At 34.6% G+C, this 27,176-nt stretch overlaps 1 protein-coding gene across 1 annotated transcript in view; it reads left to right on the forward strand.

Annotated features, from left to right (window-relative positions):
* WWC2 (WW and C2 domain containing 2) overlaps positions 1–27,176 on the forward strand; it is a 234,819-nt gene that overhangs the window by 152,542 nt on the left and 55,101 nt on the right. Inside the window, exons 9-12 of the mRNA XM_051966292.1 lie at positions 6,653–6,895; positions 13,784–13,873; positions 16,293–16,918; positions 25,926–26,055. Coding sequence (XP_051822252.1) covers positions 6,653–6,895; positions 13,784–13,873; positions 16,293–16,918; positions 25,926–26,055 — 1,089 coding nt within the window. The remainder of the gene's footprint in view (positions 1–6,652; positions 6,896–13,783; positions 13,874–16,292; positions 16,919–25,925; positions 26,056–27,176) is intronic.

Consider the following 27,176-nt stretch of genomic DNA (forward strand, 5'->3'; position numbering starts at 1 on the left):
GTAATGGGAATTATTTGTGTTCAGTGGGCAAGGGGTTCAAAATATATTTTCTTTGCTGGAGTTAATCTTTGCTCTTATAGTGACATCTACTGGCTGCTTCAAAGGCAAACTAGGCTTAAAGTAGCCAACATTTTTTCCTTTAAAATTTATTTTTATTTTAAAATTTATGCCTGGCAAAGTTTGTGTTTCCTCTTTTTCCCCCTTTTAATCTGAAAGAATATTGTTAGAATGTAGAATAAAAGAAATGAGAGCTTTGAGGCATTTACCCTATTCTTTTAAGAAAAAAGGAATTTTTAGGAACCCATTGGTTGCCATTGAAATAAAGAAGTTGCATTCTCAGATATTCAGGAATTGGATAATGTTGCATTGAATTAGAGGCTTTGTTACTATTAAATTACAAGAGTAGCCCAAATTTTGCCGACTGCTTTGTACTAAGACTTGGGCTCAGCCTACCCTTGAGGAGTTCAAAGATAAAATACTTATAAGCCAAAGCCCAAAGTAGTCTTTCTCCCTGAAGTGAAGTTCTATTTATTTCTTCCATCTTTGGGGGCCCTGGGATGTGTCTTACTTCTCTATGATTACCTTTGTTATAGCTCCCTTCAGTGTGAATAATGAAGGAAAAAACTTTTATTTAAGCATTCTTTCTTTCTTTTTTTAAATAATAACTTTTTATTTTCCAAACAAATGCAAAGAAAGTTTTCAATATTTACCCTTGCAAAACCTTTTTCTCCCTCTCCCTAGACAGCAAGCAATCCAATATATGTTAAACATGTGCACTTTTTCCATACATATTTCCACATGTTATCATGCTACACAAGAAAAATAAGATCAAAAAGGAAAAAAAATGAAAGAAAAAATAAGCAAACAACAACAAAAAAGATGAAATAGTATGTTGTGATCCACATTCAGTCCCCACAGTCTTCTCTGTGAATGCAGGTGACTTTTTCCATCATGAGTCAATTAGAATTGGCCTGAATCACCTTATTGTTGAAAAGAGCCATGTCCATCACAGTTGATACAATGTTCTCCTGGTTTTACTTACTTCATTTAGCATAAGTCTCCCCAGGACTTTCTGAAATCATCCTGCTGGTCATTTCATTTAAGTATTCTTTCTAAGATTTATGTACTTCTTTCTTTTCTGTTTAGGACACTCCTGTGTGGCAGAAGGTACTCACTGTTAGCCAGTTTTAGAAAACTCCTACTCTGTGCTAAGTACTAGACTACTGTCTACTAGATAGACTAAAGACCTTAGATCAAATTTGACCTCAAACACTTACCATCTGTGTTTTTACTTTGGGCTTTACTCTGTCTCATTTTCCTTATCTGTCGAAGGAACTGTTAAATCACTCTAATATCTTTGCAAAAACAAAACAGAACAAAAATAAAAAACTCAAATGTAGTAAAGAACAACTTTAAAAAGGATTATATTTACCTATTTTCAGTAAGTAAAAGGACACCTTTTTTCTTGGTGTTATTTGCTTATTTATTTGTTTGTTTATTAGGAAGAATTCTAATGATGCCTTTGGCTTGATTATCTCCCTTATTCTAAAAGCTTAGAAAATATCTTTTATCACTTGGGAAAACACAGAGGGAGAAAATGTGTTACCTCTCTAGATTTAAAATCTGCTAAAAGCAGAGATAGAGTAGAGTTGATTTTTCCTAGAAGGACAAATTTGAAGTTTTTATTGAGGACTTTAATCTAAAGAATATTTTGTTTGGCTATTGAAGAATATGATTGTTATGAAAAGTGGTGATAAGTTTAAAATATTATATAGTTGTCTGTATATTGTCTCTCCATTTTCTCTGTAAGATCCTTGACATACAAGAGAGTTTTATTTGCCTTTCTTTGCATCTTCAGTGCTTAACACTTTGTATGATAGGCACTTAATAAATGCTTATTTACATGATTTAAAATAACATATTTCCTCAAAACATATACAAATTGGAGAATAAAGGTCCTAAGAACATAAATTTTATTTTACTACCTGGCAAATATATTTAGCCTAAAATATTGAGTTGAATGCTGAGCCTCTTATGCATTCTTCTCCTTTTAATTATCTTCATTTAACATATTCAACAAGTGTCTACTATTTATCCATGAACTGTGCTACTTAATTGACTATGCCATATTAGAATTTTTTTTAATTGTATTGCTATCCTCTGTTTTATATTTCGTTCCTTTCCAAATATATCTCTTTCTACCTCCCCACTTAGTGAACTAGCCTCCCCTAATGAACTAAAGAAGGGAATAAAATCAGCAAAACTAACCAATATATCTGTGGAGTCTGACAATATGTATAATATTTCACACCAATAGTTTTCTACCTCTGCTTTAAAAAAAAAAAAGAAGAAGAAGAAGAAGGTTCATTTTCTCATCTCCTTTCCATTGTAGCTTATATCGGATTAATAGTCATTTCAAATGCATTGTTGGGGGTTTTTGTTTTCTTTTAAACAGTGGTGTCAGTTTTCTTTGAAGTTTGCTTAGGTATAGCTCCTCTGTAAAATATTACAATTCAACAGCTTTTAATAAATAATGGCATAACTTTCCTATATCACATGCCACCTACCAACCTGGCTATTAGCATTTATTCTCTCTAAATATATCTACAAAGAATCAAAATTCAAGTTTGTTTGATAAGTTTAATTAAAGGGGGGAAAAACCCCTTTATTTCTCTAGCCCAATTTTATTTTTTTTTTTATTTTTTTTTAAATTTTATTTAATAATAACTTTGTATTGACAGAATCCATGCCAGGATAATTTTTACACGACATTATCCCTTGCAATCACTTATGTTTCGTTTTTTCCCCTCCCTCTCTCCTCCCCCCCACCCAAGATGGCAAGCAGTCCTATATATGTTAAATATGTTGCAGTATATCCTAGATACAATACATATTGGTAAAAATAACTCGGGAAGAAAATCAAAAATGCAAATAGTTCACATTCATTTCCCAGTATTCCTTCTTTGGGTGTAGCTGTTTCTGTCCATCATTTCTCCAATGAAACTCAGTTAAGTCTCTTTGTCAGAGAAATCCACTTCCATCAGAATACATCCTCATACAATATCGTTGTCGAAGTGTATAATGATCTCCTGGTTCTGCTCATCTCACTTAGCATCAGTCCATGTAGGTCTCTCCAAGCCTCTCTGTATTCATCCTGCTGGTCATTCCTTACAGAGCAATAATATTCCATAACATTCATATACCACAATTTACCCAGCCATTCTCCAATTGATGGGCATCCATTCATTTTCCAGTTTCTAGCCACTACAAACAGGGCTGCTACAAACATTTTGGCACATACAGGTCCCCTTCCCTTTTTTAGTATCTCTTTGGGGTATAAGCCCAATAGAAACACTCTCTAGCCCAATTTTAACAAGAAAAACCTACAACACTGTTATATTTACAGAAAATTTACAAAACATGTATATACACTTACCCCCATTAGTGAAGGTGAACTGACAGGTTGTATTTAAAGAGGCTGTCATTGCAGTGCCTTTTAAGTTTAAACTAGTTAGATTGTTATGTTCCTTGAGGGCAGGAAATATCTCTTAGACTTCACTTTCTGTCCTCTGTTATGCCTTATACATGCTAAGGAATCAAATCAGATAACTCAGGTAAAGTGCTTTGCAAACTTTCAAGTGCTCGCTACATGCTAGCTGTTATTTGTATTATATCTGTTGATTGAATGATTAGAACAAGCACAAATTCATTTTTAGTGTATTTTCATGCCCGTATAAAATAGCAAATAGATGCATCCTGCTGCTCTAGCATTGGGACACAGCAAGGTATAAGATTTGAGAATTGTATGACTCCAAGCTATACTTCTTTAGTGAAGCAAAAGCAGCAGAGAGAGTTTTTTTGATTATAATTCAGAAATTTTATACATTTCATTGAGTGAAATAAGTCATAAGAAACGACCTCCATAGCAAGAAATCTACATTGGGGACGTATGCATGCCTAAGGCCATCTCTTTATACTACTGAATTCCTTACATAACTTTTCATCCCTGAAACGTGGGATAAAATCAAATTTTGGACCCTTAATTCATTAAACATTTGCATGCCTACTATGTGCAAGGAAATCTGTAAGTTTTTCTCTGCTTAGTTTACCATTACAAATAACAGAAAGTTAAATTGCCTTTTTTCCTAGGAATTCTAAACATTTTTGTTCATATTCTTTTATTCAAATTCTTTTACCTTGAAGCATCCTCTAGAAAATACATCTGAAATTCAGCAGCTATTTCATGCTTGACTTGTTTAAAAAAAAAAAAAAAGTGTCCTTTTCTCCCCACCTTTATACAAATCTGCCCCCAGTATGTTTCATTAATTACTTCACACCACAATTGAAGATACTGGCTTTTGCCCATTTTTAGAGGCAGCTCTCTTATATGACCATTTTTAATTTTATTGTAAAGCTACTAGTAATATTGAAAGGAAGATAAATTTCAGGGGTCTGTGCTTATGTTGAAAATGCTTTTTCCTACTGAATTCTGAATAAATAAAGGAGTGGGTTTTGTTTCTCTCAAACCTGTTTTCTCCTTCTACTTTGTTTTATGTGCTTAATGAAGCTAATAATATCATGCTTATTTAGCATTTTGATGATTAATTTTCCAGTATGTTGAGGCAGTTGTTTATAGTTTTGTGGAGAAAGCTGAAGAATAGCTGATGTTACATCCATCGTAAGTGCAGATGGCGGATAAAAATCAGAAGTACCCCACCCATACAAGTGCCAATTGGATATGGCAAATATGTTTTTGGTTAGAACAAAAGGCTTATCGTGGTAGAATATAAGATCATTTCTGACTTTATTTTTGATTAGATTTTTATATGGTGGGAGGTGAGAGAGTTGTTCTTCCCTCATGATTTTATTTTCTCCTGCTATATGCTCCTTGGTATCTCACTCCTATCACACTGCCATTTTTTACAGGAATACTGACTGCTTCAGGAGAGACCATAATGTGCTCTTTAAATAAATAGTGCCCTTTGAATTTTCTGCCTATAATCAAACTAGTAAAAACATCTCTTTTCTTCTTTTGTTTCGTAATGAAACATTATTGCTTTAATATTATATCAGTGGGGCTGTAGAATTCAGTCTTCTTGATTGGTACTCAGACTAACCCAGTGTCAACATTGAGCTTTTAATTGAGGCTAAAGCCTTGTCTGGATAAAAATGTAAACTTGGAAAAGTGTTTATTTCTGAAAATGAGAGGGTCCTATTTTCACACCATTTTTCATTTTTCTGATGTCCACTGGTGCCCACTATCCTCTTATTCTTAACTATCTGCTTTTTGGAAAATATTTAATTTTTTAAAAAACTGGACAAAAAAATAAAGTAAGAATAAAATATTAAAAAATTACTAACACCAGAATTAATTTCTAAGAAGTAGGAGCCTCAGGGTAAATCACATTTTGTGTCCCTCACCCTAAAATATTTATGCAGGTGAAGCCAGTTTACAGTTACCAAGGAAGGGGAAAGAGGCTGCCAAAAATTATAGCCTGAGGAGAATGCACATAGGGAGGAAGCCTGCAGGTCACTGACTTTGCCCTAATTTGGGGGGGGGGGGGTGAAGTTGGGGGATGAGAGAATTGGCAGTATGAAAAGAGGTTTTTTGGATATTACTTGACAAAACCATATCAGTTCTTCTGTTTTCCCATCTCTCTTTCATTTTAATAACAGCATCTCTGGGCCTGAATCACTTGTTCACTGTCCTGATCAAATAAGTTTAATCATCTTTTCCTAAGCATCTGCTATTTACTGTCTCTCTCTCTCTCTCTCTCTCTCTCTCTCTCTCTCTCTCTTTCTCTCTCTCTCTCTCTCTCTTTCACACACACACACACACACACACACACACACACACACATATACACATATACATTTATAAATATTTACATATATACATATATGTAATATGTATTTGAAATATATGTATATAATATTAAAAAATAAAATGAAAAACAGGTCCTGCCATCAGGTAGCTTATATTCTACTTGTAATGTTTCTGAGCCTAAAATGATATATAGGTAGAGATGAATATGATGCTCCAGGAACTAAAGTGATGTCCCCATCAAAAGTATTTGCATTTAGTGGAAAAAGTACTAGATTTAAGGTTTAGCTCCTCTGCTGCCTAACCATTTGTGATTTCTTAGGCAAATCATTTAATGTCTCTGAGCCTTAATTTCTTTTTCTGAAAAATGAGGGATATTAACAGGGTAGGATGTTGGAAAACCTGGGCTCCCCCTTCTAGTTTGTATCTCTAATTCTATGAATTAAATGCTAATCATAGAGTTTCAAACTCCTGTAATCAATGGGGAATAGAAATGGTTAGGAGCCTTCCACATATCACTCACATTGGAATATTTACTGTTTTGTTTTCTCTGGAACTTGACTCCTCCTGTCTATATCCTACTTTCCATTCTTGGGAAAATGAATTACTTGGATTACATGATTTAACAAGGACAGAGGGAACCTTGAAATCACAGAAAGACTACGGTTAAGGATTGTTTTAGGATGGCCTCAGACCAGGAAAAATTCCTTTCCAGTTAATTAAATTATTGACATTTTAGTCCACATATAAGCTGTCTTGAATTTTTCCTTTTCTAGAAATTGTAAAATATGCTTATTTCCTTTGCTTTTTTTTGTTTTTTCCCCTTAGCATGGCCAATTTAAAAATTGAACTATCCAAGTTAGACAATGAGCCCTGGCCTGGGGACTTGGATGTCGAGAAGGAGAAACTGATGTTGATTAATGAAAAAGAAGAATTTTTGAAAGAGCTTCAGTTTGTTACACCTCAAAAACGTAGTCAGGGTGAATTGGACTACTTAGAAGGCCAAAGGAAGCTTCTAGAGGAAGAGCTGCTGTCTGTGAAAAACACGCCCAGTCGAGCCCTTGCTGAGAGGTATGTTTCATCCTTGTGGTCACCTCAAATGTCTCCCACTGTGGCTTAAGCTCTGGACCATTTTGTAGGATTTGAACTAGACCACAATGAGCCATTTCCTTCCAGGAAATATTCTGTAGAATGGCTTAATTAATGGCCATGTCTCTCTTCTTGTCCCTCTCTTCCTCTCCCTGTCCCTCTCTTTATATTTATTTCTATGTCTCTTTCTCTCTCTCTCTCTCTCTCTCTCTCTCTCTCTCTCTCTCTCTCACACACACACACACACACACACACACACACACACACACACATTCACACACTTACTCCCTCCCACACCCCCAATATGTGCTTGGCCACTTCATTTGTCCTGGGTGTGTTAGACTCCCGAAAATACTGGTGACAGATGTTAAATAACAAGGAATGCTGACATGTCATCAGAAATGTAGAACATCATTTACTAGCTTTTATAACAATAGCTGTAAACTATTGCCCTCTGATAATGAAGATTATCTGGAGTGTTACAGCACCTGAAATTTCCTATTCTCAGTTTTATTACTCACAAGAATGCAGAGGTTTATTGCTTTTTGTTTTGCTGAGAAAATACAACCTTCCCTAACTGCCTTTGATATTTTTACAGGTCACAGAATGTTCAATTGGCTTTTGTTTGTCAGTTGAAACCCCCCTCAGAAGCAGGTGCAAACGTGAAGGGGAGAACTTGAAGCAATTTTCAGACTTTGTTTTGGTAGGAAGATGTAAATTGATCATTTAACCTGAAGGGGCCCATTTCTGTAAACCAATCATTTAGGAGATATAGAAATAGAGCCGTTTAGATTAGGTTGTAATTAACTCCTCCAGTTAGGCTTTGGAAATGTAGTCCCTGCTGATTAATACAGGCAGATAAGGGTTTCTCCAAAGGCTTGGCCTTCCTTCCAGAAGCTGAGCTAATGTGAAGCTGAGGGGGTGGAGAAACAGTGAAGACATGCCCTTAGGGTATGTCATGGAACCTCTCCCTAATAGGTATTGCTGCCTTTGCCAGGTCTCTGGTCAAGAAATTCACATTATTTCTCTTCTCTGTGACTTGTATTTTCTTTTAAAATACCTACAATCACTGGCAAAAAATATGCTTGGAAATATTTTGTATTCCTCATTTATTTTTTGCTTTTTTGTTTCTGTCTTTATTGCCAATACTCTAATGAAGGCGGCTGTGTCTACATGAACCTTAAATAACAAAAGGAAAAAATTCAAAGAAGCCAGTTATAGAGAACAAACCATGTAGATTTTGCTCTTTGAGGAGGCATTTAATACAAATCAGTCAATTAACTAACATTTATTAAGCATCTGTTATATACATGACAAAGAATTCAGTAGTCCTCTGTTCCCAAGTTGCTTATATTTTGTTGGGGGAAGAACAGTTAAACTTGGACCATATAGACAGAAAAGAAGGTTATGTTGGCGATAATCTAATGTTAAAGTACTCTGGGATTGATTTTTCAATGTGATCTTTAAAAAAGTACCAAAAGAATGGAAAGACATATAGAGAAAGAGTCAGAAAAGGCAATCGCCTCCCTCTCAATCTATCTACCTGCTTCCTTATCTCCTTAAAGTGTCATTTATAAGTCTGTGCATATATTAAGGGTATCTAGGATGAAAATATGTAAAGGTTAATTTTTGCAGATGATTTTCTACAATAGACTACATTTTTCTAGTTTTAGAATCAACTGAAAGATGTAGAGAATATGAAATCCTTTTGTTTTCTTTTGGATGAATTCTAAAAGATATTCAGCTTGGTGAGGGGAAAAAAATGTAAATCAGTGTTACGAATCCTGGAAAAAAAAAAAAAAAGATAGGGGACAATTCATAAAATGTGAAAAGAAGTGATGTAAAGCCAACATGTTGGATAGGTCTGCCAGCAGTTCTTGGGCAGCCAGATGGCTAGCTAGCCTAATGTGGTCTTAGAAGAGGCCAGTGTGTTGGTGATTTTCTATAAAGGATATATAGAAAGATCTAGATAAACCTCCTATAGGATTTGGGGTTTTAGAGGGATTATGATCAGCATCAGTGGAGGCAGTATGCACCCTGATGAGATCACAGATGCATCTAAATAATAGTCACAGAATTACAGAACTTCAGGTAACATTAAGTATAACCCACATTAGAACAAGAATCAGTCAATTAACATTTTATTTTAAACACTGGGGGTACAAAAAGAATCAAATACACACACACACACACACACACACTCACACTCACACACTCCTTACCTCTGAGAAATTTACACTCTAATCATCCCTATACTATTTCCCACATCCTGCTTTTAAAGGGAGATCTGTGATGAGGGGGAATTCACTAGTCCAGTCCATTTTGGACAACTCAGTGTATTGAGAGATTTTCCCTTAGATTGAGCCTAAATGTGTCTCTGCATCTTGTATGCATTGTTTTTAGTTCTTTGTTCTCTCTCTCCAGAAAAAAAGTACTTCTACATACAAACTCCCCATCAAGTGAAGTCTTCTTCATATTAAACACCCCCAACTAATTCTTATATGTTCTAATCTCCAGCCCTCTCTCACATCCTATTTACCTTCTTGTTATAGAGTAGAATCAAGACAGATTGTTGTTTGATGGAGTGACTGTCACTTTACTTCTGAGCCTGCTTCTTTTTATTCCGCATTGGACTGGCTTAGTTACTGTGTCAAACTGATAATTTACTAAAAACCCTAGAACTTGTTTTTTAAAATTGGAACTATTGTTTAACCATGCTTCCCTCATCATCTACTTGTGAAGTTGATTCTTCAATCCCAGGGATTGTATTCCTTTTAAATTTCAATTTATTATATCCTGCCCGTTGTTCTAGTCTGTGGACATCTTTTAGATGTATTCCAGTTCTATCATCTGACATCTTGGCCTGTTCTCTCTTCCAACTTTCTGTCTTCAGACCTAATAACTGTGTCAGTCATGGTCTAATCCAAATGGTTGATAAAAATGTTAAACAGCCTGAGGTCATGAAATGGATTCCTTGGAGCACTTCAAGAGAGAATTCCCTCTAACTGTACATAAATCTGTTGATATCTATCTTTTGTGTTACTTAAGTGTTACAGGTCTTATTTTTAAAAAGCTTAATCCAATATTTATCATCTACCTGCCCTGTCCATGGTACTAAAAATACAAAAATTGGGGTGATTGTGTCTCTCCGCTCAGGAGGCTTAAAGTGTAATGAGATAAGACATGTATAGTCTGATTAAAAGGGGTAATGTGATAAATACCTAGAATTCCAAAGTTCTTTGAGATAGCCAAGGTAGTGTCCTAAAGAACTAAAAACTATCATAATCTTAGGTAATAATGCATATGGAGGGTCATATTTTTGTGTTCTGGTTGCCTACTCTTAATTGAGACACTTGATAAGTGTTTAATATGCTGCTAAAAATAGCAGCATACATATATATATATATATATATATATCATCAGTTATCATTGTGTCCTGAGACTACCTGGGTCTTGGCTATACCTACAAGCAGCCTCCAGAGGGGAGAATGTGGTATATTCAGTTTAGGAATTCCCTGACAGACGTTTTCCCTTTTGACAGGAAAGATATAGCCTGGCTTTGCTGGATGATTCAGCTATACAGGAAGTGAATTTTGACTTTTTGTTTTGCATTCATGTTATAGCTTAAATTTCTTTTTGATGGAGAAATATTAGTATATGTGGTTTCCCTTTTCAGGGCAGGGTAGGAAGAGGTAGAAAATAGAGAATGACTATCTATAATTTAGTTTTACACATCACTGAAGTGTGAGCCTCCTAATGAACTTTTAGTATCTGAATTTAGTCAGATTCTAAATCTCATGCACCCTCTCCCAAGTGGAAGTCATTACATTTCTGGATATCTGTGTATTTTATTGTTCTGTATTGACTGTTTATGAAAGTGCTGGATGATTATCTCAGAATGAGAAGGTCACAATGAAGAGTCAAATAACAATCTTTAGAAAGTGAGTCAATGGCCCATTGTGATTTTAAAAAAAACTTTTTTTTTTCCATTCTTCCCTTTCATTAATTTTTTTCTTATTTTTTGTATATATTTCTGTTTTTGCATCTTAGAAAGCAGTTTGTCACTGCATTGTCAAGATGGGAGCAGTTAATGGCAAAGATGAAACTTATAAAATGAGATTTTCTGCATTAAAAAAATTCAGCATTGGACAAATGTGCCCTTTTCCCCAGTGGTTTCCTTTTAATACCTGCACAGCTATCGAACAGCATAGCTTTTTTTCTGTGCCCCCAAATTCTTCTTTCATTTATCATGAGGGCTTTTTTTTTTTCCATGACAACACATCATCTGTAATAGTGGTATTTGCAGTGAATTTGTGAATTTGTGAATCTCTGTGAATTTGCAGTCACTCTATAGAATTATATAATTCTACTCTTTGAGAGTTCTCTACACTGCCTTGTCAGTTTTGCATCACTTACTATCTTAGAATAAATAAAGAACGTGTTCACCATTTTGTGAATGAGTGTATCGGGGAAATTTTCTGGACTTAGATCTGTGCTTTCAGACCAACACTTACTCTGTTCTGCAGCTTGTGTTGTCTTAGAGACTATCTTGGAGTACCAAAAAATTAAGTGCCTTGTTGGGGTTATCCTTTTTTCTTATTCAGGAAATAAGAAAGACTAATGGAACAAATTACATTTTAGAAAATTATCAGGTGAAAAAAATTGTTCATGGGGAAAAGATGGATAATTTATGATTTGGTTTTTACATTTCTGCCACATATAGTATTACTGAAAGTATTAAGACACAATGGTTTTTCATAGGATTCACAGTAGCTCCTATGGTAACTTTCTTTAATATATCATTGTGAATTTTAGGATATTTACCATGAACTTATTTGTCTTACTATTTTGACATTCAATTCTTTTTAAAGAAGTTATAAAGAAGTTGATGTCTTTTGATTTTTTTTTTTTAACTATTAAAACCATTTTAATGTCTGGTTTCTGAGAGTTGAAACAGAATTATGATTCAACTAGTAAGATTTGAATACTTTTTGTTATTAAAAGAAAAAGATGCAGCCAACAGACATTGGGACTATCTATCATGTGGACATCACTGTTTCAGACAGTGGGCAGATGGAGGATGGTGGATAAGGGGATAATAAACAAATGGAATATATAGTCTTTACTTTTAAGAAGTTTCCAGTTTTGACAAAGAGGGCAAAATAGGACATCAGAAAAGTTAAATAAAAGTGTTAAATGACAATCCAAGATCATAATTGAAAAAGATGTCACAGGAAATTGCATGATTAATTGCCAAGGGAATTTTTTAGGCATTGCTTGTAATAGACATTCAGAAATGGAGGTGTCCTCTGGGCCAAGATGGTCAAAGAAGACTAAAGTATCAACTTGCCTCAATTTTTAAAAAATAACAAATCTTCACTTTTTAATGCAAAGTTAAATTCTCAGTATAGCCTTGATATGGAATTCTTTTTGTGAGTTCTGTTTTAAAAATTCATTTTAAAATGTTTCTTTCAAAAGACATAGATTTTGCCAACTACTTAGCTTTTCCCAGGCCTTTAAATACCTTTATTTTTGTTACTTATTTTGTTGATTCTTTTTTTCCTCATCATTGGTTTTTTGTTTATAGTTTTGCGTTAAAATAAACAGCCACCTTAACACCTGCTTCCAATACTTTCTAAAACATACCTTTGAAAAACCATGAAACAGAAATTTAACACCTCTTGAAACATTAAAGAAAAATGCCAAGAATTACTTTTGATTTAAAAAAAATAGTGATTGTGGTGTTGACACTTTCAAAGGAAATGCTTATAAATAAAATATGGGCATGTTTCTCTAGTACCTAAAACATACATAATATTTCAAAGAGTTTAGAAATAAGAGAATTTTTTTTCTTCAAAGAAAATGGGCTGATTTTTATATTTATTACTCATCACTATGATAGGTCATTGTAAGGAAGCTTTACCTATAATCCCTAATAAATATTTGTCTAGTTGAATTAGGAAAATACAATTCGAGTTTTTCATAGGTAGTTTACAAACTCCTCATGTTTGATATATTTCAAGGTGACTTGTTTTTCTAAGTCTAGAATTACCTCGGTAAAAATAATCCTTTATTTTAAATTCACAAACTCTTTTGTTGTTTAAGTATTATATGATGGATACAGGTAATGTGCTATAAGTAGAAATGACCTACTAGTCACTTTTATGTCTTCTTCCCTAAATAGTCAAACTGAAAATAATTTTATGTCATGACTTATTTACAGCCTGGTTAAAATAATAAGTGTTTTTGTTCTTGATTGAGAATTTTTTCATCAATCTTAAAATGAAAGTTCTATATTCTTATTTAATACAATAAATTGACTGGCTATTTGTAATATTTAATTATTACAGTTTGATATTTCTATAATGTGAAATACAGAAATTTAATATTAAATCTGTACAGTATATGTTTTCATATATTATTAAGGCTTTCTATCTGTTTTTATTCTCTCCTATCCCTGGAGGTTTTAAATAGTTTGATAATCCATTTTAAAATGACAATTTGGTTGTATTTTGATTTTAAAATCATAATGAAGTTATTTGTTTCTGTTTTGTTCAGTCTGCTTAATTCTCCTTATTTATTTATTTCTATTATTTCCTCATTTCTTAACTTTGTTTTCTCCAACTTTATTCTCTCTAAAATTATTGAATGTTGTTTCCATGGAAAATATCATAAAAGATAAATACATTGGAGAGATAGAAGAAAAAAAGGCAGAATAGTTTCTGGGCACTCTGAGTTTATAATCTAGGCTTTTGAGACATTATAATAATAGGAATATTTTCTTTACCTCATATTTTTTCCTTAACCTACTTAGCCTTATTCATTTACTGAAACATTTTAAAATAATTATTCTTTATTGTGTTTTTCTAGGCTCAAATTGGAAGAGAAAAAAAAGGCACTGCTACAAAGACTTGAAGAAACTACAAAGTTAACTACTTATTTGCATTCACAGATTAAAAGGTGAGCCTGCATTTCATATTCTCACACATGAATTCTCTAAAGCTCATTTTATCATTTCGGGGCGGAGGACAGATTATGCTCCATCTCGGGCAAATTGGAATTTGCCTTTTATTTTCTTCCATTTCATCTTTTTTATGTTCTTGAGTTGAAAATGTCTTATAGTTACTCTGACATGCTAAAAAACAAGATATTTGTATTAAGATAGGGATGATTTAAAATTACATAACTGTATTTTTATAAAAAATTCATGATCACATGGTTATGAATATGTTCTGAATTTGAGCAAAGAAGTTCTTCTTCAACCAATCCTCAGAATATTTTGCTGTAATTTTTAGGAATATAAAGAATATTTTATGCTTTACAAATGCATTCTTTACTACTTAGAAAAAGACTTTTCCAGCTTCAGAGCAATTGCCTTAAAAAAATTAATAGCATATTCCCTTATATTGTTTAAAGTTGCAATCCTTACATATATCTACGTAAAAAGAACAGAAGAAAACAGACATGACACAACCTTAGTTCAAATTCTTTATCTTCGTGTTTCTTTTTTTAAAAAGACAAAGAAAAGAAGAAAATCTCCAAGTACTTATTGTTCCTGGAAACAAAATAATCCAAGTGGACACTTTGTATTTTAATGTATTTTCTCCTTTTCCCACACTTTTTTTTTTTTTGCTGTAAAGTTGTATAGTAGCTTCAGAGGTAACTATACCAGCAAGTATATTTATTCATTACATTTGACCTTGAATTCTTTTAGTAGTATTTTATTTTTCCAAATACAGGTAAAGATAGTTTTCAACATTTCTCCCTTACTTCCCCCTCCTTAAAACATCAAAGCAAAGGTTAAATATGTGCAATCCTTTTAAACATAGTTCCATATTTGTTATTTTGTGCAAGAAAAATAAGACCAAAAGGAGGAAAAAACATGAGAAAGAAAAAAATGCAAACAAAAAAGTAAAAATACTATGCTTCAATCCAATTCACTTTCCATAGAAAATTCTGAATGCTGATGGCATTTTCTTTACTGTGTATATTAGAATTGCCTTGAATCACCTTATTATTGAGAACCAAATCCATTACAGTTGATCAAAACACATTTTTGTTGTTGTTGAATACAATACTCTCCTGGTTCTGCTCATTTCACTCAGCATCAGTTCATGTAAGTCTTTCTGAAATCAATCTGTTCTTATTATTTTCTTTCTTTCTTTCTTTCTTTCTTTCTTTCTTTCTTTCTTCTTTCTTTCTTTCTTTCTTTCTTTCTTTCTTTTCTTCCTTCCTTCCTTCCTTCCTTCTTTCCTTCCTTCCTTCCTTCCTTCTTCCTTCCTTCCTTCCTTCCTTCCTTCCTTCCTTCCTTCCTTCCTTCCTTCTTTCCTTCCTTCCTTCCTTCCTTCTTTCCTTTCTTTTTCATTTATTTATTTTTTTCCTGAGAGATATTTAAGTTTATTTAGTGGGAGAAAGAGAAATGCCAAAATGGTCAGATCTCCATTTTAGGAAAAATCTTTTATAGCTTTATTTTACTTTGTATTTCAATTCAGTGATCATTTATTAAACATCAGTTATGTGCAGGGAATTGTAATATATACTGGAGTTCAAAGAAAGAAGCCAGAAACAATTCTTACATTCAACAAACTTTGAATGTGACCTTGCAAGTGAGAAGATGGTCATACTGCTGATGCTGCCATTGCTTTCATTAATGACAATGACCTGCTCCTCATTTCTTATAGAACAATAATATTCCCTTGCCTTCATATACCACAACTTTGTTTAGTCATTCCCCAGTTGATGGGCATCCACTCAGTTTCTAGTTTTTTGCCACTCTAAGAAAAGCTGCTAACAAACATTTTTGTTTGTATGGTTCCTTTTTCCTTTTTTTTTTTTTTTTTTTTTTTTTTTTTTTTTTTTTAATTAAGTCTTTGGGATACAGACACAGAGACACTGCTGGATCAAAAGGTTTGCACAGTTTTATAGCCCTTTGGACATTGTCTTGGATTTTTTTTTTAAGATTTAGAAAAAGACATAATTAATATTATTATTACTATTTTTTTTTTGCTGAGGCAGTTGGGGTTAAGTGACTTGCCCAGGGTCACACAGTTAAGATGTGTTAAGTGTCTGAGGTCAAATTTGAACTCAGGTCCTCTTGACTTCAGGGCTGGTGCTCTATCCACTGCACCACTTAGCTGCCCTGATATAATTATTTTTAATAATTGTAGAATTGCTTATTATAGATTAAAACATTCATAGCACAAGAATATAAATTTACAATTAAATGTGGAAAAGTCTAATGATAGCTAATGACATTTTATTTTTGGATAACATCCATTCTCCTGATGATGTTTGGAAAAGCAAAAAATTATAGTCAGACTTGCCAGATCTTTCAAATTTTTATATCTTCTTAAGTGTTTTGTGTTTGGTTTTCTTTCAGTCTCTCCGCCAGTACCTTGTCCATGTCTTCAGGGAGCAGTCTGGGGTCATTGGCATCCAGTCGGGGGTCTCTGAACACCTCTAGCAGAGGGTCACTCAATTCCCTCAGTTCCACAGAGCTCTATTATAACAACCAAGGGGATCAAATTCCAGACTTGGAGTATCAGTATAAACTGGACTTTCTATTACAAGAAAAAAGTGGTTACATTCCTTCTGGACCCATTACCACCATTCATGAAAATGAGGTGGTGAAGTCCCACAGCCAGCTGGGCTACAGTGACTCATCGGGATCCTCAGCAGCGGGCCATGCTTCAAAATTGACTGAGCCGCCCAAATCTGTGACGTCCCTCTCCTCCAGATCCTCCCTGTCCTCTCTGTCCCCTCCTGGTTCTCCTCTAGTTCTGGAAGGTACTTTTTCTATGTCTGCCCAGGATCCTCCTCTTCCCCAGATCACCACAGACTTTGAAGACTGTGAATTGACTAGCCATTTTGCAGACATTGGTCTTACTGAAAATCAGATGCTGCTGGACTCTGATGCAAGAGCAACATCACAGGCTCTTGCAGAGGACAAAGACATTAATGAAGGTGTAAGGCAGTCTTTATCACCCTTACGTGAAGGAACAACAGGTAAAGGGGAAACAATGCCACAAAATTACTATATTGTCAGCTCCATGGGGGCAGGGATGGTGTCTTCAGAGGGAAGTCATGCTTTTCTTCCTACTATTTATTCCCCTGACTTTAATTTAGTAGGCAGAGGTAAGCACTTTATTTTTATTAGCACCCCTAGAAATATGTTTTGCTATATTATGGAAAAAAATCACTTTTTCTTTTTGACAGATTTAATCATCAGGTATCTGCTTTGGGTGGCAGTTGAATTATGGCTAGCCAAGTGCCATTAGTATTATCACAGATAGCTGGAAAAGTGTCTTTATACCTTATTTTCTATTTCTTAAATGTATTTAGAATCAGAAATAACATGGCAAAGAAAAGGGCTCACTTTTAAAAGATGGCTTAAGACAGATTAAAACTAACGCAATTAGCATATCAGCTAATTAGTACCAGGTTCAATGTCTAAGATTCCTAGGGAATTCTGTGCAGATACTATTTTTGTCTCGTGCCAAGTTCCCCTGTTTGTTATAAAAGCAGCTCTGAAAAGGAAAGTTGAGGGGGCTTTTTTTTTTTTTTTTTTTTAAGTAAAATCATCTCTGAAAAGAGATACTGGTGTTTTTTGGTTTTTTAAATTTTTTTCATGTACAGTATTGCTCTGCCATCTTCTGGCCACAATAGTAACTGACAGTTTAGAGTGGAGAGAATTCAAAATTTTGGCGTCTTGTGACTGGTTGACTTGGGTTCAAAGGTAGAAGGAATTGGAGGATTGTCTCCTCTAGTAGGTCTTTTTTTTTTTTTTTTTTAATTTTATTTAATAATAACTTTGTATTGACAGAATCCATGCCAGGATAATTTTTATACAGCATTATCCCTTGCAATCACTTATGTTTCATTTTTTCCCTTCCCTCCCTCCTCCCCCCCCCCCCAAGATGGCAAGCAGTCCTATATATGTTAAATATGTTGCAGTATATCCTAGATACAATACTCCTCTAGTAGGTCTGAAAAGGTTTTAATGTATTCGATACACTGGTCCCCCCATCTAAGTGAAGATTATCTTTCAGGATAATCATAGTGTACCACAGTAGTGTACTAACAATCAGCTTGATTTAAAAAAAAAAATAGAATAATGTCCAGAACCGCCATATATTATATTATATATATTAGCATATATTATATTTTATATGCTAATGCAAAAGATTAGCATATATTTATTACCATGCTTTAGAAAATTGAGTTCTTTTTTTAAAATAAGTATTGTGGTGTTTTTTCAAAAGGCACTTTTATATGTTAATTACATAACCTTCCTCCTTTTTCATAGGTCCTCATTTCATCTTTCTTCAGTCCTCCAAAAGATCTATGATTATATTGGTGTGGGGGCCCCTTTCATTACTGTAGATCCTCTTTTATACATATGAGAGCCCTTTCTAAGATGCTCTGACCTAAAAATGTCACCCCCATGATCAGCCTTCTGGTGATGAACCCATCTGACTTTGCTAGGCAGATCCAGTATTCACTTGAAGATTTCTAGTGAAGGGGGGACCTACTGCCCCTGGAGAAAGCTTGTTCCAGTTTTGAGTAGCTCTAATTGATAGGTAGTTTTTTGCTCATATCAGCCCTCCCACTGGTGCCAGCTCTTTCCCACATCCAGACCCATCTATCCATCACCCTAGTTTGCGTCACCTGACCTGCATATTCCCTATTTCTTTCTTCCTCTGTATTGCCCTGGCTCTTCTGCTCCACAAGAGCCCCAAACTGTTTCTGGCTTGCTCCCTCTTTTCCTCCCTTTCATCTGTTGTTCTAAGTTTTGTTTTTAAAAGAGAGACAGAAAGACTGTCAGCAGGGACATACATTGGGGCCCCCCCGGCTATGTTCTCAAAATATTATAGCGAGGTCCCCTTTTCCCTTAACAAGATAGCTAAGAATTTTAGCTATTTTTCCATACATATTCTTACATTCTCAAAGTATTTCAGCAAGTCCCCCTTTCCCTTAACAAGATAGCTAAAAATTTTAGCTATTTTTCCATATATCATCTTACATTCCCAAAATATTACTGCAAGGTCCCCTTTTCCCTTAGCAAAAGAGCTAAAAATTTTAGCTATTTTTCCACGTATCTTCTTACATTCTTAAAATATTTCTGCAAGGTCTCCCTTTCTCTTCACAAGTTAGCTAAGAAATTTTAAAACATTTCCCCAAATATTCCTACCCTCTACTGTTTCCCAATTACAGACCAACCCATTCATCAGGTTCCCTTTCTTGACCTAAAGGTATCCTTTTTTTCTCTTTACCCTGGCCAGTCTTCACTGGAGCATTGGTTTATAGCTGTAGGGGACCTCAAGGAGTTCAATCCCTAACAAATGACCAAACCAAGGCTTAAGAGATTAACAGACTTACCTAAGGTCATTCTGCTAACAAGCCTTTGAGGCTAGATTCAACTTCAGCCTCTTTACCCACTACATGCGCTTGCTTCGTCTCCCCATGACAGCAGGAGGTGGAGTATGATGTTGATTCTTACAACTTCCCATTTTACTACAGTCTAACAAAGAATTATTCTTCTTTTCTTTTTTAATAAAAAGATTAAGTGAGGTATTTGTAATGCATTTTGCAAACTTTAAAGTCCTGTATTAATGTTAGCTATTAGGGGGATGGAAAAATACATTTGAAATACATTTTTTTAAAAAGCCCTTTTCCCTTAATTGTGTGACCCCCTGTGCTCTTATCATACAGAAGCTTCTGAAGACAGCCGACTCTGGCACAACTATGCTGACACTAATAAACCGTGCTTTTTCTCATGCATAGATACTCAAAGATTAGGCAGGTTCAACAGGAACAAGCCACAATCACCTGCTCATCTGCCAATCTGCACCATAATAAACCTAGAGACCAGGGGCTATCCACACTCTTCTGACTCCCTGTGCCAACCCTCCCTATAATAAACCTAAACTTTTTCTACCTCTTCAGACCTTCAAGATCTCAGGCTCTCCTCCATCACCTGAGAGTAGGCCTTCATTTATGATTTAAGAAAATGGTGGCAATATCTTAATGGTTCCATCACTGAAAACTCTTAAACAACTCTTAGACAACTAAGATTGATGTATTTTGGCCATCATCATAGTCTAGGGCTCTAGTCTATAAATTCTTGTTTATAGACTGTCTCCTCCTTGATAGAATAAGATCCTTGAATAAGTAAGACTAAGGTGATATACTGGAAAGAATATAGGGGGGGAAATTAAATTTAAAAAAAAAAAAGTACATAGGAATCAAAGACCTGAATTCAAATCCAGCCTCAGACAGTCATTAAGCTATATGATTTTGGGCAAGTCTTTTAATCTCTGCCTCAGTGGCCTCTACTATAAAATGGGAGTTATTATAGCACTTTCTGCCCATGTTGTTGTGAGGATCAAATTATATAGTTGTGTGTGTATGTGTGTGTGTGTGTGTGTGTGTGTGTGTGTGTGTGTGTTGTTAATATATGTGTATAGATATGTGGGCATACTTATGTGTGGTAAATATATATGTATAGATACAGATAAATGTCTATATGTCTATACAAATTATATATTTGTAATTTAGCATGGTGTGTGGCACATAGTAGATGCTATAGGAATGTTAGCTATCATCATCATTATTATCATCTCTTTTTACAAACAACTAACCTGCTTATGTCAAACACAGATGGTGCAATGGATAGAGCACCAGGCCAAGAGTCAGGAAGAACTGAGCTCAAATCCAGCCTCAGATTTTTACTACCTGTGTGACCTTCACAAATCACTTAATCTTATGTCTACCTTGTTTCCTCTCTATAATAATAGCACCTCACTCCCAGGGTTGTTGTGAAGATAAAATAAGATAATAATTGTAATGTGCTTAGCACAGTGCCTGGCACATAATAAGCACTGTTACCTATTATTAATTATTAAAATAGGAAGCCTGTAATGGGCCAGCAAGACAAATGAATTAGACATTAAGAAAACTTTACATGAAGGTTCTAGTGATAGAGAAATGAAATACACTTAGCAAAGACAAACAGGAACAGAGAGAATAAAGCTCATTTTGCTTCCTTTTTTTTGACATAAGAATATATAATGTGAACTTAAACTTTGGGTACTGAAAACCAACACTATGAGCTACTTACTATCTATAGTACTTACAAAAGAAAAGAGAAAATAAATGTCTTAGTGTCATTTCTTTTTCTTGTGGACTTTTAGAGGCCTGGGTATTAACATGACTTTTTCTTTCACATTCTCTTCAAAATGACCTATTTGCAAATTTTAAAATGTTTTTGCCTTCCATGTCCACTAAAAAAATATAAAATCTTCCATAACCTTTGCTTAACAAAGGGAAAAATTGGAAAAGGGGAGTAGTCCCAACAGACAGACCCGAGGAAATATTGCTTAATTAAGAGGAAGGAAGTGCCTGGTTCCTCAGGTGTTTTGCCTTGTGGTTGACTTTCTACAGACAAAATTGTGATTTTCATGCTGAAAGCATGTATTTGTTGCAAGCTAGGTACAAAGTGTTGGTTGGTGAAAATAGAATCAAGAGCTTTGGTTGCAAACTAAATAAACTTTAGCTAACAACCTCTCCTATGAACACAACTGTTGAGTTTGTTTCATGAGCTATCAATCCAACCTATCAATTCAACATTTCAATTCTTCCTATGCATATTTGGTGTTTTGATGCACAGTAATTTGTGTTATACAAAAATTTAAAGATGTTAACAGGTTTTCCTCTTGAGAAGTTTACAATTTATTATTGGAGGAAGTATGTCTGGGGCTTAGCAAGGATCCAGAAAATCTATTGATTGCCTTTTTAAAAAAAATCTAGCTAGCCATCTAGCTGTATTACTCTTTGCTTATGTCTGAATGTTATTGTTTTGTTGTCAGAGGAGGCAGGGAGGCACAAGAATGATTAGAGGGAAAGTGTGATAAGTACAAAGAAGAGGTTCAGGAAAGAGCACTAATAACATTGAGAAAGGAGGGATCGCATGACAGAATTTAGAGTGAGTAGGAGCCTTAGAAACATTTAACCTAACTACCCCATTTTATAGATAAGAAAGCTGAGGATCAAAGAAATGAAGTGACTCTTCAGAATTACATTAGATTTGGGGGGCAGCTAGTTGGCACAGTGGATAGAGTACAAGGCCTGAAGTCAGAAAAACTCATTTTCCTGAATTCAGATGTTGTCTCAGATGCTTACTAGCTGTGTGACCCTGGGCAAGTCATTTAACCTGCCTACCTCAGTTTCCCTCATCTGTAAAATGAGTTAGAGAAGAAAATGGCAAACGATTCCAGTATCCTTTTCAAGAAAACTCTGAAATGGGATCAGTCAGACATGATTGAAATGAATGAATGGCATTAGATTTTAAATGGGAGCACCAGAATTTAAACTTGAATTTGCTGACTGTGGCTTCATGGAGGAAATGGAAGTTAAATTGGTCCTTGAAGAGAAAAACATCATTATGAGGAAATGAGGAAAGGAAATATCAGCTATGGGGGACCATGAGAACAATGGCATATTCAGTATTAAAAGGGAATGTGGACTTAAGAACCGAGGACAGAAAATAGTTAAAAAGCTAAAAAGCAGAATTTATATGAGGGATTAATAGCATATAATTTGACTCAAAAGGTAGGTTGCAGGAAGATGGTAGATGCCTTTTAATGGCATTTTAATTTAATGGCCTTTTAATGGTAAAAGTAGACTTTATTCAGGAAGCATTGGGGAGCCATTGAGAGTTTTTTTGAGTTGAGAAGTGACTTGACCACAGTAGTATGTTAAAATGATTATTCACCCAGCAATATGAAGTATTGGAGAAGAAATGGACCAGTAGAAAGGTAGAAAGACCAGATAGGAGGTTATTACAGATGTCTAGATGTTAAGAAATATGAGTTTGAACTAGGGTGATTATAATTTGAAAAGAGAGAATACGACAAATACTAGAGAGAGATTGTGTGTTAGAATGAACAGGAGTTGTCTAATTAGCCTTGGAGTCAGAGGGCAGAAAAGCTAGAAATGATTCCTATGTTAAGAATCTTGATGTGCTGGAATTCACATTAATAAGAATTAGAGATGTTAGGCAGACTTAGTTTTATTGGGAGGGGAAGGAATTAATAAAAATATGGGTTCAGTTTTGAACAGATGACAGGAAGAAATCCAGGTAAAGTAGATTGAAGTTAGAGATTAAAGACTAAGGCTCTAGAAAATTGTCGGGGTAAATTTGGGAACAGGGCTATGTATGTCAAAGAGATGAATGCAAGATTAAAAAAAAAAAAAAAAGGCCCATTAGCTTTAACATAAGGAAATTATTAGTGATTTTGGAGAGAAAACTGTCCCAATAGATGAGCAAGGTTAGAACCTGGCTTTCTTAAAGCCTCTATGCTTGGTATATTGAGAGGCCATCCTGACTTAAATGTAGGGGTAGTTGGCCTCCCAGAAGAGCCCAGTAGGAAATTTCCAGGTGAAGAATGTTGGAGCTAGGATGTGCTGGGATAACAGGGCAAACCAAGGTGGTCACAAGAGGATACTCTTTGGCTTTTGAGTGCTTCTTGTGTTAAATGTTACACTGAGTTTAACTGTTAGACTACTTACCTGCTCAGTACTCAAGACTTTTCTAGGCTGCCCTGTGGAAGTTGGAATAGCTGTAAAGCCTTCCACTGTCAATCTCTGTCATTGTCAAAGTCAGTTTCAGACTGCCATGGTTATTCCTGGGGGTAATCAATAAATCATGCCATCACCTTCACCCCCTCACCAAGGGGGGTTGGTGGGGAGAAGGCACTTCATCTTCAAGGCAAAAAAGCATCCCCACTGCCAGAAATAAAAGGAAAAATGCAGCAATCAATCCAGTAATCGGAAGCCTTAAAACTTAAACATCTTAACAAGATGTAAAGTCATGACTCAGAAGGGGGGCGTAATGCATACCAATACGGATGCTCGCTCGTGGAAAGATGAAAGAACTCCACAGGCTTTTGCCTTATTACAGTTCAGAACCTAGCTTTAAATGAATGTTCCTTGCTCCTGGCAGGATGCTTATGTAGGAATATAAGGTAGAGATAAAAGTTAAGTGCTATATAGTGCTAAAGATTCAATAGCACAATTTTTTTTTTAAAATGGTACCAACTTTATTAGGAATTCTTGTAAGTCAAAAGGTAGTAATTGGTTTGTGGGTTTTTTTTTTAATTTTTAGTAAGTGGGATAGCAATAAAAATGGAAAATTTGGAAAGGAAAGAAGCAAAACAGATGGCAACCTTTCTTCTTAATGTTGAATAAACAGAATTTCTATATTATAGAGGTATTATTGCCGATTCTCAAAGTAGACAAATAGTTTCTGAGTCCCCATGTAAGATGTAAGGTGAAACTATACAGGTATTTGAAAGGGGAGCTAAGGAATCATAGGATTTGAAAATACCTTGATATATTCTATAATCTTTCCTCTCAACAAACTATTTCATGCCAAATAGAAAGATGGTATCCTGGGACTAAAAGTGAATCTCTCCCTAGACTCTGTAGTCCAATTTTTAAAAATTATTTTGATCTGTTTTTTTTTTTAATACAATTAACATTTCCCAACTAGTAGCTCCCTTCAAATTAAAATCCCTAAGCAGTTAAAATTTCCTTTTAAAACTTGTTTTCAACTGAGAGTATATTCTGCTTTCCTTCTCAATTATTAGCGGAAAGAAATAATAGAGTAAGGTATCAACATTGTCTTTCATCTTTGACCTGAATTGTACTGCTTTTTAACATAGACTTTATGTACATAATACAGTTGTGTATATATTTTCTTCTGAATCTGCATTCTATACTTCACATCACGATTTTTCTGAGTGGTTCTAAATTCTTCACATTTGTAATTCCTCTTTCAATTGTTTTTCAGTTGTATCTGACTCTTTATGATGCCATTTGGGGTTATCGTGGCAAAAATAGTGGAATGGTTTGTTATTTCCTTCTCCAGCTCATTTGGAAAATGAGGAAACTGAGATAAATGAGATGAAGTGACTTGCCCACGATCACATAGCTACTAAGTGTGAGCCGATTTGAACTATCATCTTTTTGACTCCAGATCCATAGCTCTATGCACTGTGCCATCTAACTTCCTTTTCTTATTCCTTATAACATGACAGTATTGTTCCATTAATAAGTCTCTTCAACTCTTTCCTAAACTTCAAGGCAGATGGAAATTTTCCCCCCATTTTTTATTATAATGAATTAATGCAGTTGTGAATTTTTTGTTATCATTGCTACAGTCAGAAACTTCCCTGTTGCATCCTTTCATTTTATGAAATAAGAACACTGAGGGCCAGAGAAGGGAAGTAAATTAGTCTAGAACAGGGCTTCTTAAACTTTTTCCACTTGCAAATCCTTTTTGCCTGGAAAATTTTTACATGACCCTGGTTATATAGCTATAACAAAATGGTATATAAACCAAACATTTACTGATAATAAATCATAATTTTGCAACTCCCACATTCAGTTACAAGACCTATATGGAATCACAATGCGCAGTTTTAGAAGTTCGAGTTTAGGTGACGCAGTGGTGCAGGGTATGGAGCTCTAGACTTAAGAGTCAGGAAGACTCAAGTTCAAATGCTGCCTCAGATATTATTTGTGTGATTATGGGCAAGCCATTTAACCCCTCAGCCTCAATTTTTTTTATCTACAAAATGGGGAAAATAATAACATTATTTTAGAGGATGCTGTGAAGTTAAGATAAGATAACTTTATAAAGCTTTTCCCAAACACTAAAGTGCTATCTCAATACTAGGTATTGTTGCTTATCGTCTGCAGTCATCTTAGAATTCATTTATTTAGAGTTCTCACTTTTTGATAATTTATATAACTTAGTTATATTTGTGGTATTTAAGTAATCCTTTTAAACAGAGTATCTTGTAGCTTCCATATCTTTTGATTATCTATTTTGTTATCTCTTGATTATTGATTATTTGGTTATTAATATGTAATGATGCTCAGGTCTGCCCATGAGCTAAGCTTTTTCTAATAAAAATATCTTCTTGTTGATCTCACTCTAACCTCTTAGGTATTGAAGAGCAATTACCAAGAAGGATAGTAGGCCACTTACTTGAAGAGAAAACGGCCTGTGTGTCTGCTGCTGTGTCTGACGAGTCTGTGGCTGGAGACAGTGGTGTCTATGAAGCATCAGTAAAACAGTAGGTTTCACTAGTAGTGATCATTAACTAAATATATCTCATTCATAATAGTATATGCAGTTTCAAATATGGTGGTTCTACTGCTATGCTAAACTTATTAGTCTGAATTTTTTAAAAAAAATTTTGATGATTAAAGAATTGTGGCTGAGAGTTTGGAAATTAAAATTAAAAGAAAATAAATACACGTGTTAAAAATTGCTTTTGCTTGTAATGGAAACAAAATTATTTTAAAATACAAAAAAAAAAAAGAAAGAAATATTGTGGCCAGAAATCTCATTTTAATGAATAGGGAGATGTTATTGATTAGCTTGTCATGACTACTAGTCCTGTGTTTTACTTATCACAATAGTAAATGTTGAATGAGCCTTGAACATGATTATAGTTTCATTTTTTGAACAGGTGATTTATATCATGCATATGCTAGATAGTTAATTCTTGTTTGATTTGTCTAGGAATTCATAAGATGAGTAGCCATACAAGAACCTCAGGGGACCCCAGCTACCTATCCAAAGTATAGTCATTTCTTGAGTGTCCTATATTTTTTGACCATTCTTATTTAACTCAATATATATTTATTATACTATGCCTTTTCACTCAGGCAGACAAAATAGATGTGTTAGAATGTAGATTTCAAAGATCCGTACTGTTATCCATATGGGTAAAAGCTCCTCTGTCATTTAGACATGTCTGAGAGTTACTATACCTGAGTTATAATTGGTGTGGAGCCTTCACATATTTAGGTAAGTAGACTTTTAAACAGTTTGTGAAGGAGCCATTGATGTTCCATTGTTCAGTTGTCTCTGACTCTTCGTGACCCTGTGGACCGTAACAAACCAATGCTGTCCATTGGGTTTTCTTGATAAAAATAACAGTAGTGGATTAAAGTTCACAGAGCTTAAATGACTTAACAGATTTGGATTTGAACTCGTCTTCCTGGCTTTAGATCCAGATCTCTATTCACTGATAGAGATCCACCTCAAAGGAGCCATTATTAGCTTTAAGTTGAATGGCATTGATGAATGTATATCTTCATAAATCTGATGTTGCTCTAGCCCGGCTTTTGTCTGAAAGCCTGGGTTCGTTGCCTCATCACGATAAGACATCAAAGTAGGACTTAGATA

This window comes from Antechinus flavipes, chromosome 6 (assembly GCF_016432865.1).
Source record: "Antechinus flavipes isolate AdamAnt ecotype Samford, QLD, Australia chromosome 6, AdamAnt_v2, whole genome shotgun sequence".
In the NCBI taxonomy this organism is placed as follows: Eukaryota; Metazoa; Chordata; class Mammalia; order Dasyuromorphia; family Dasyuridae; genus Antechinus; species Antechinus flavipes.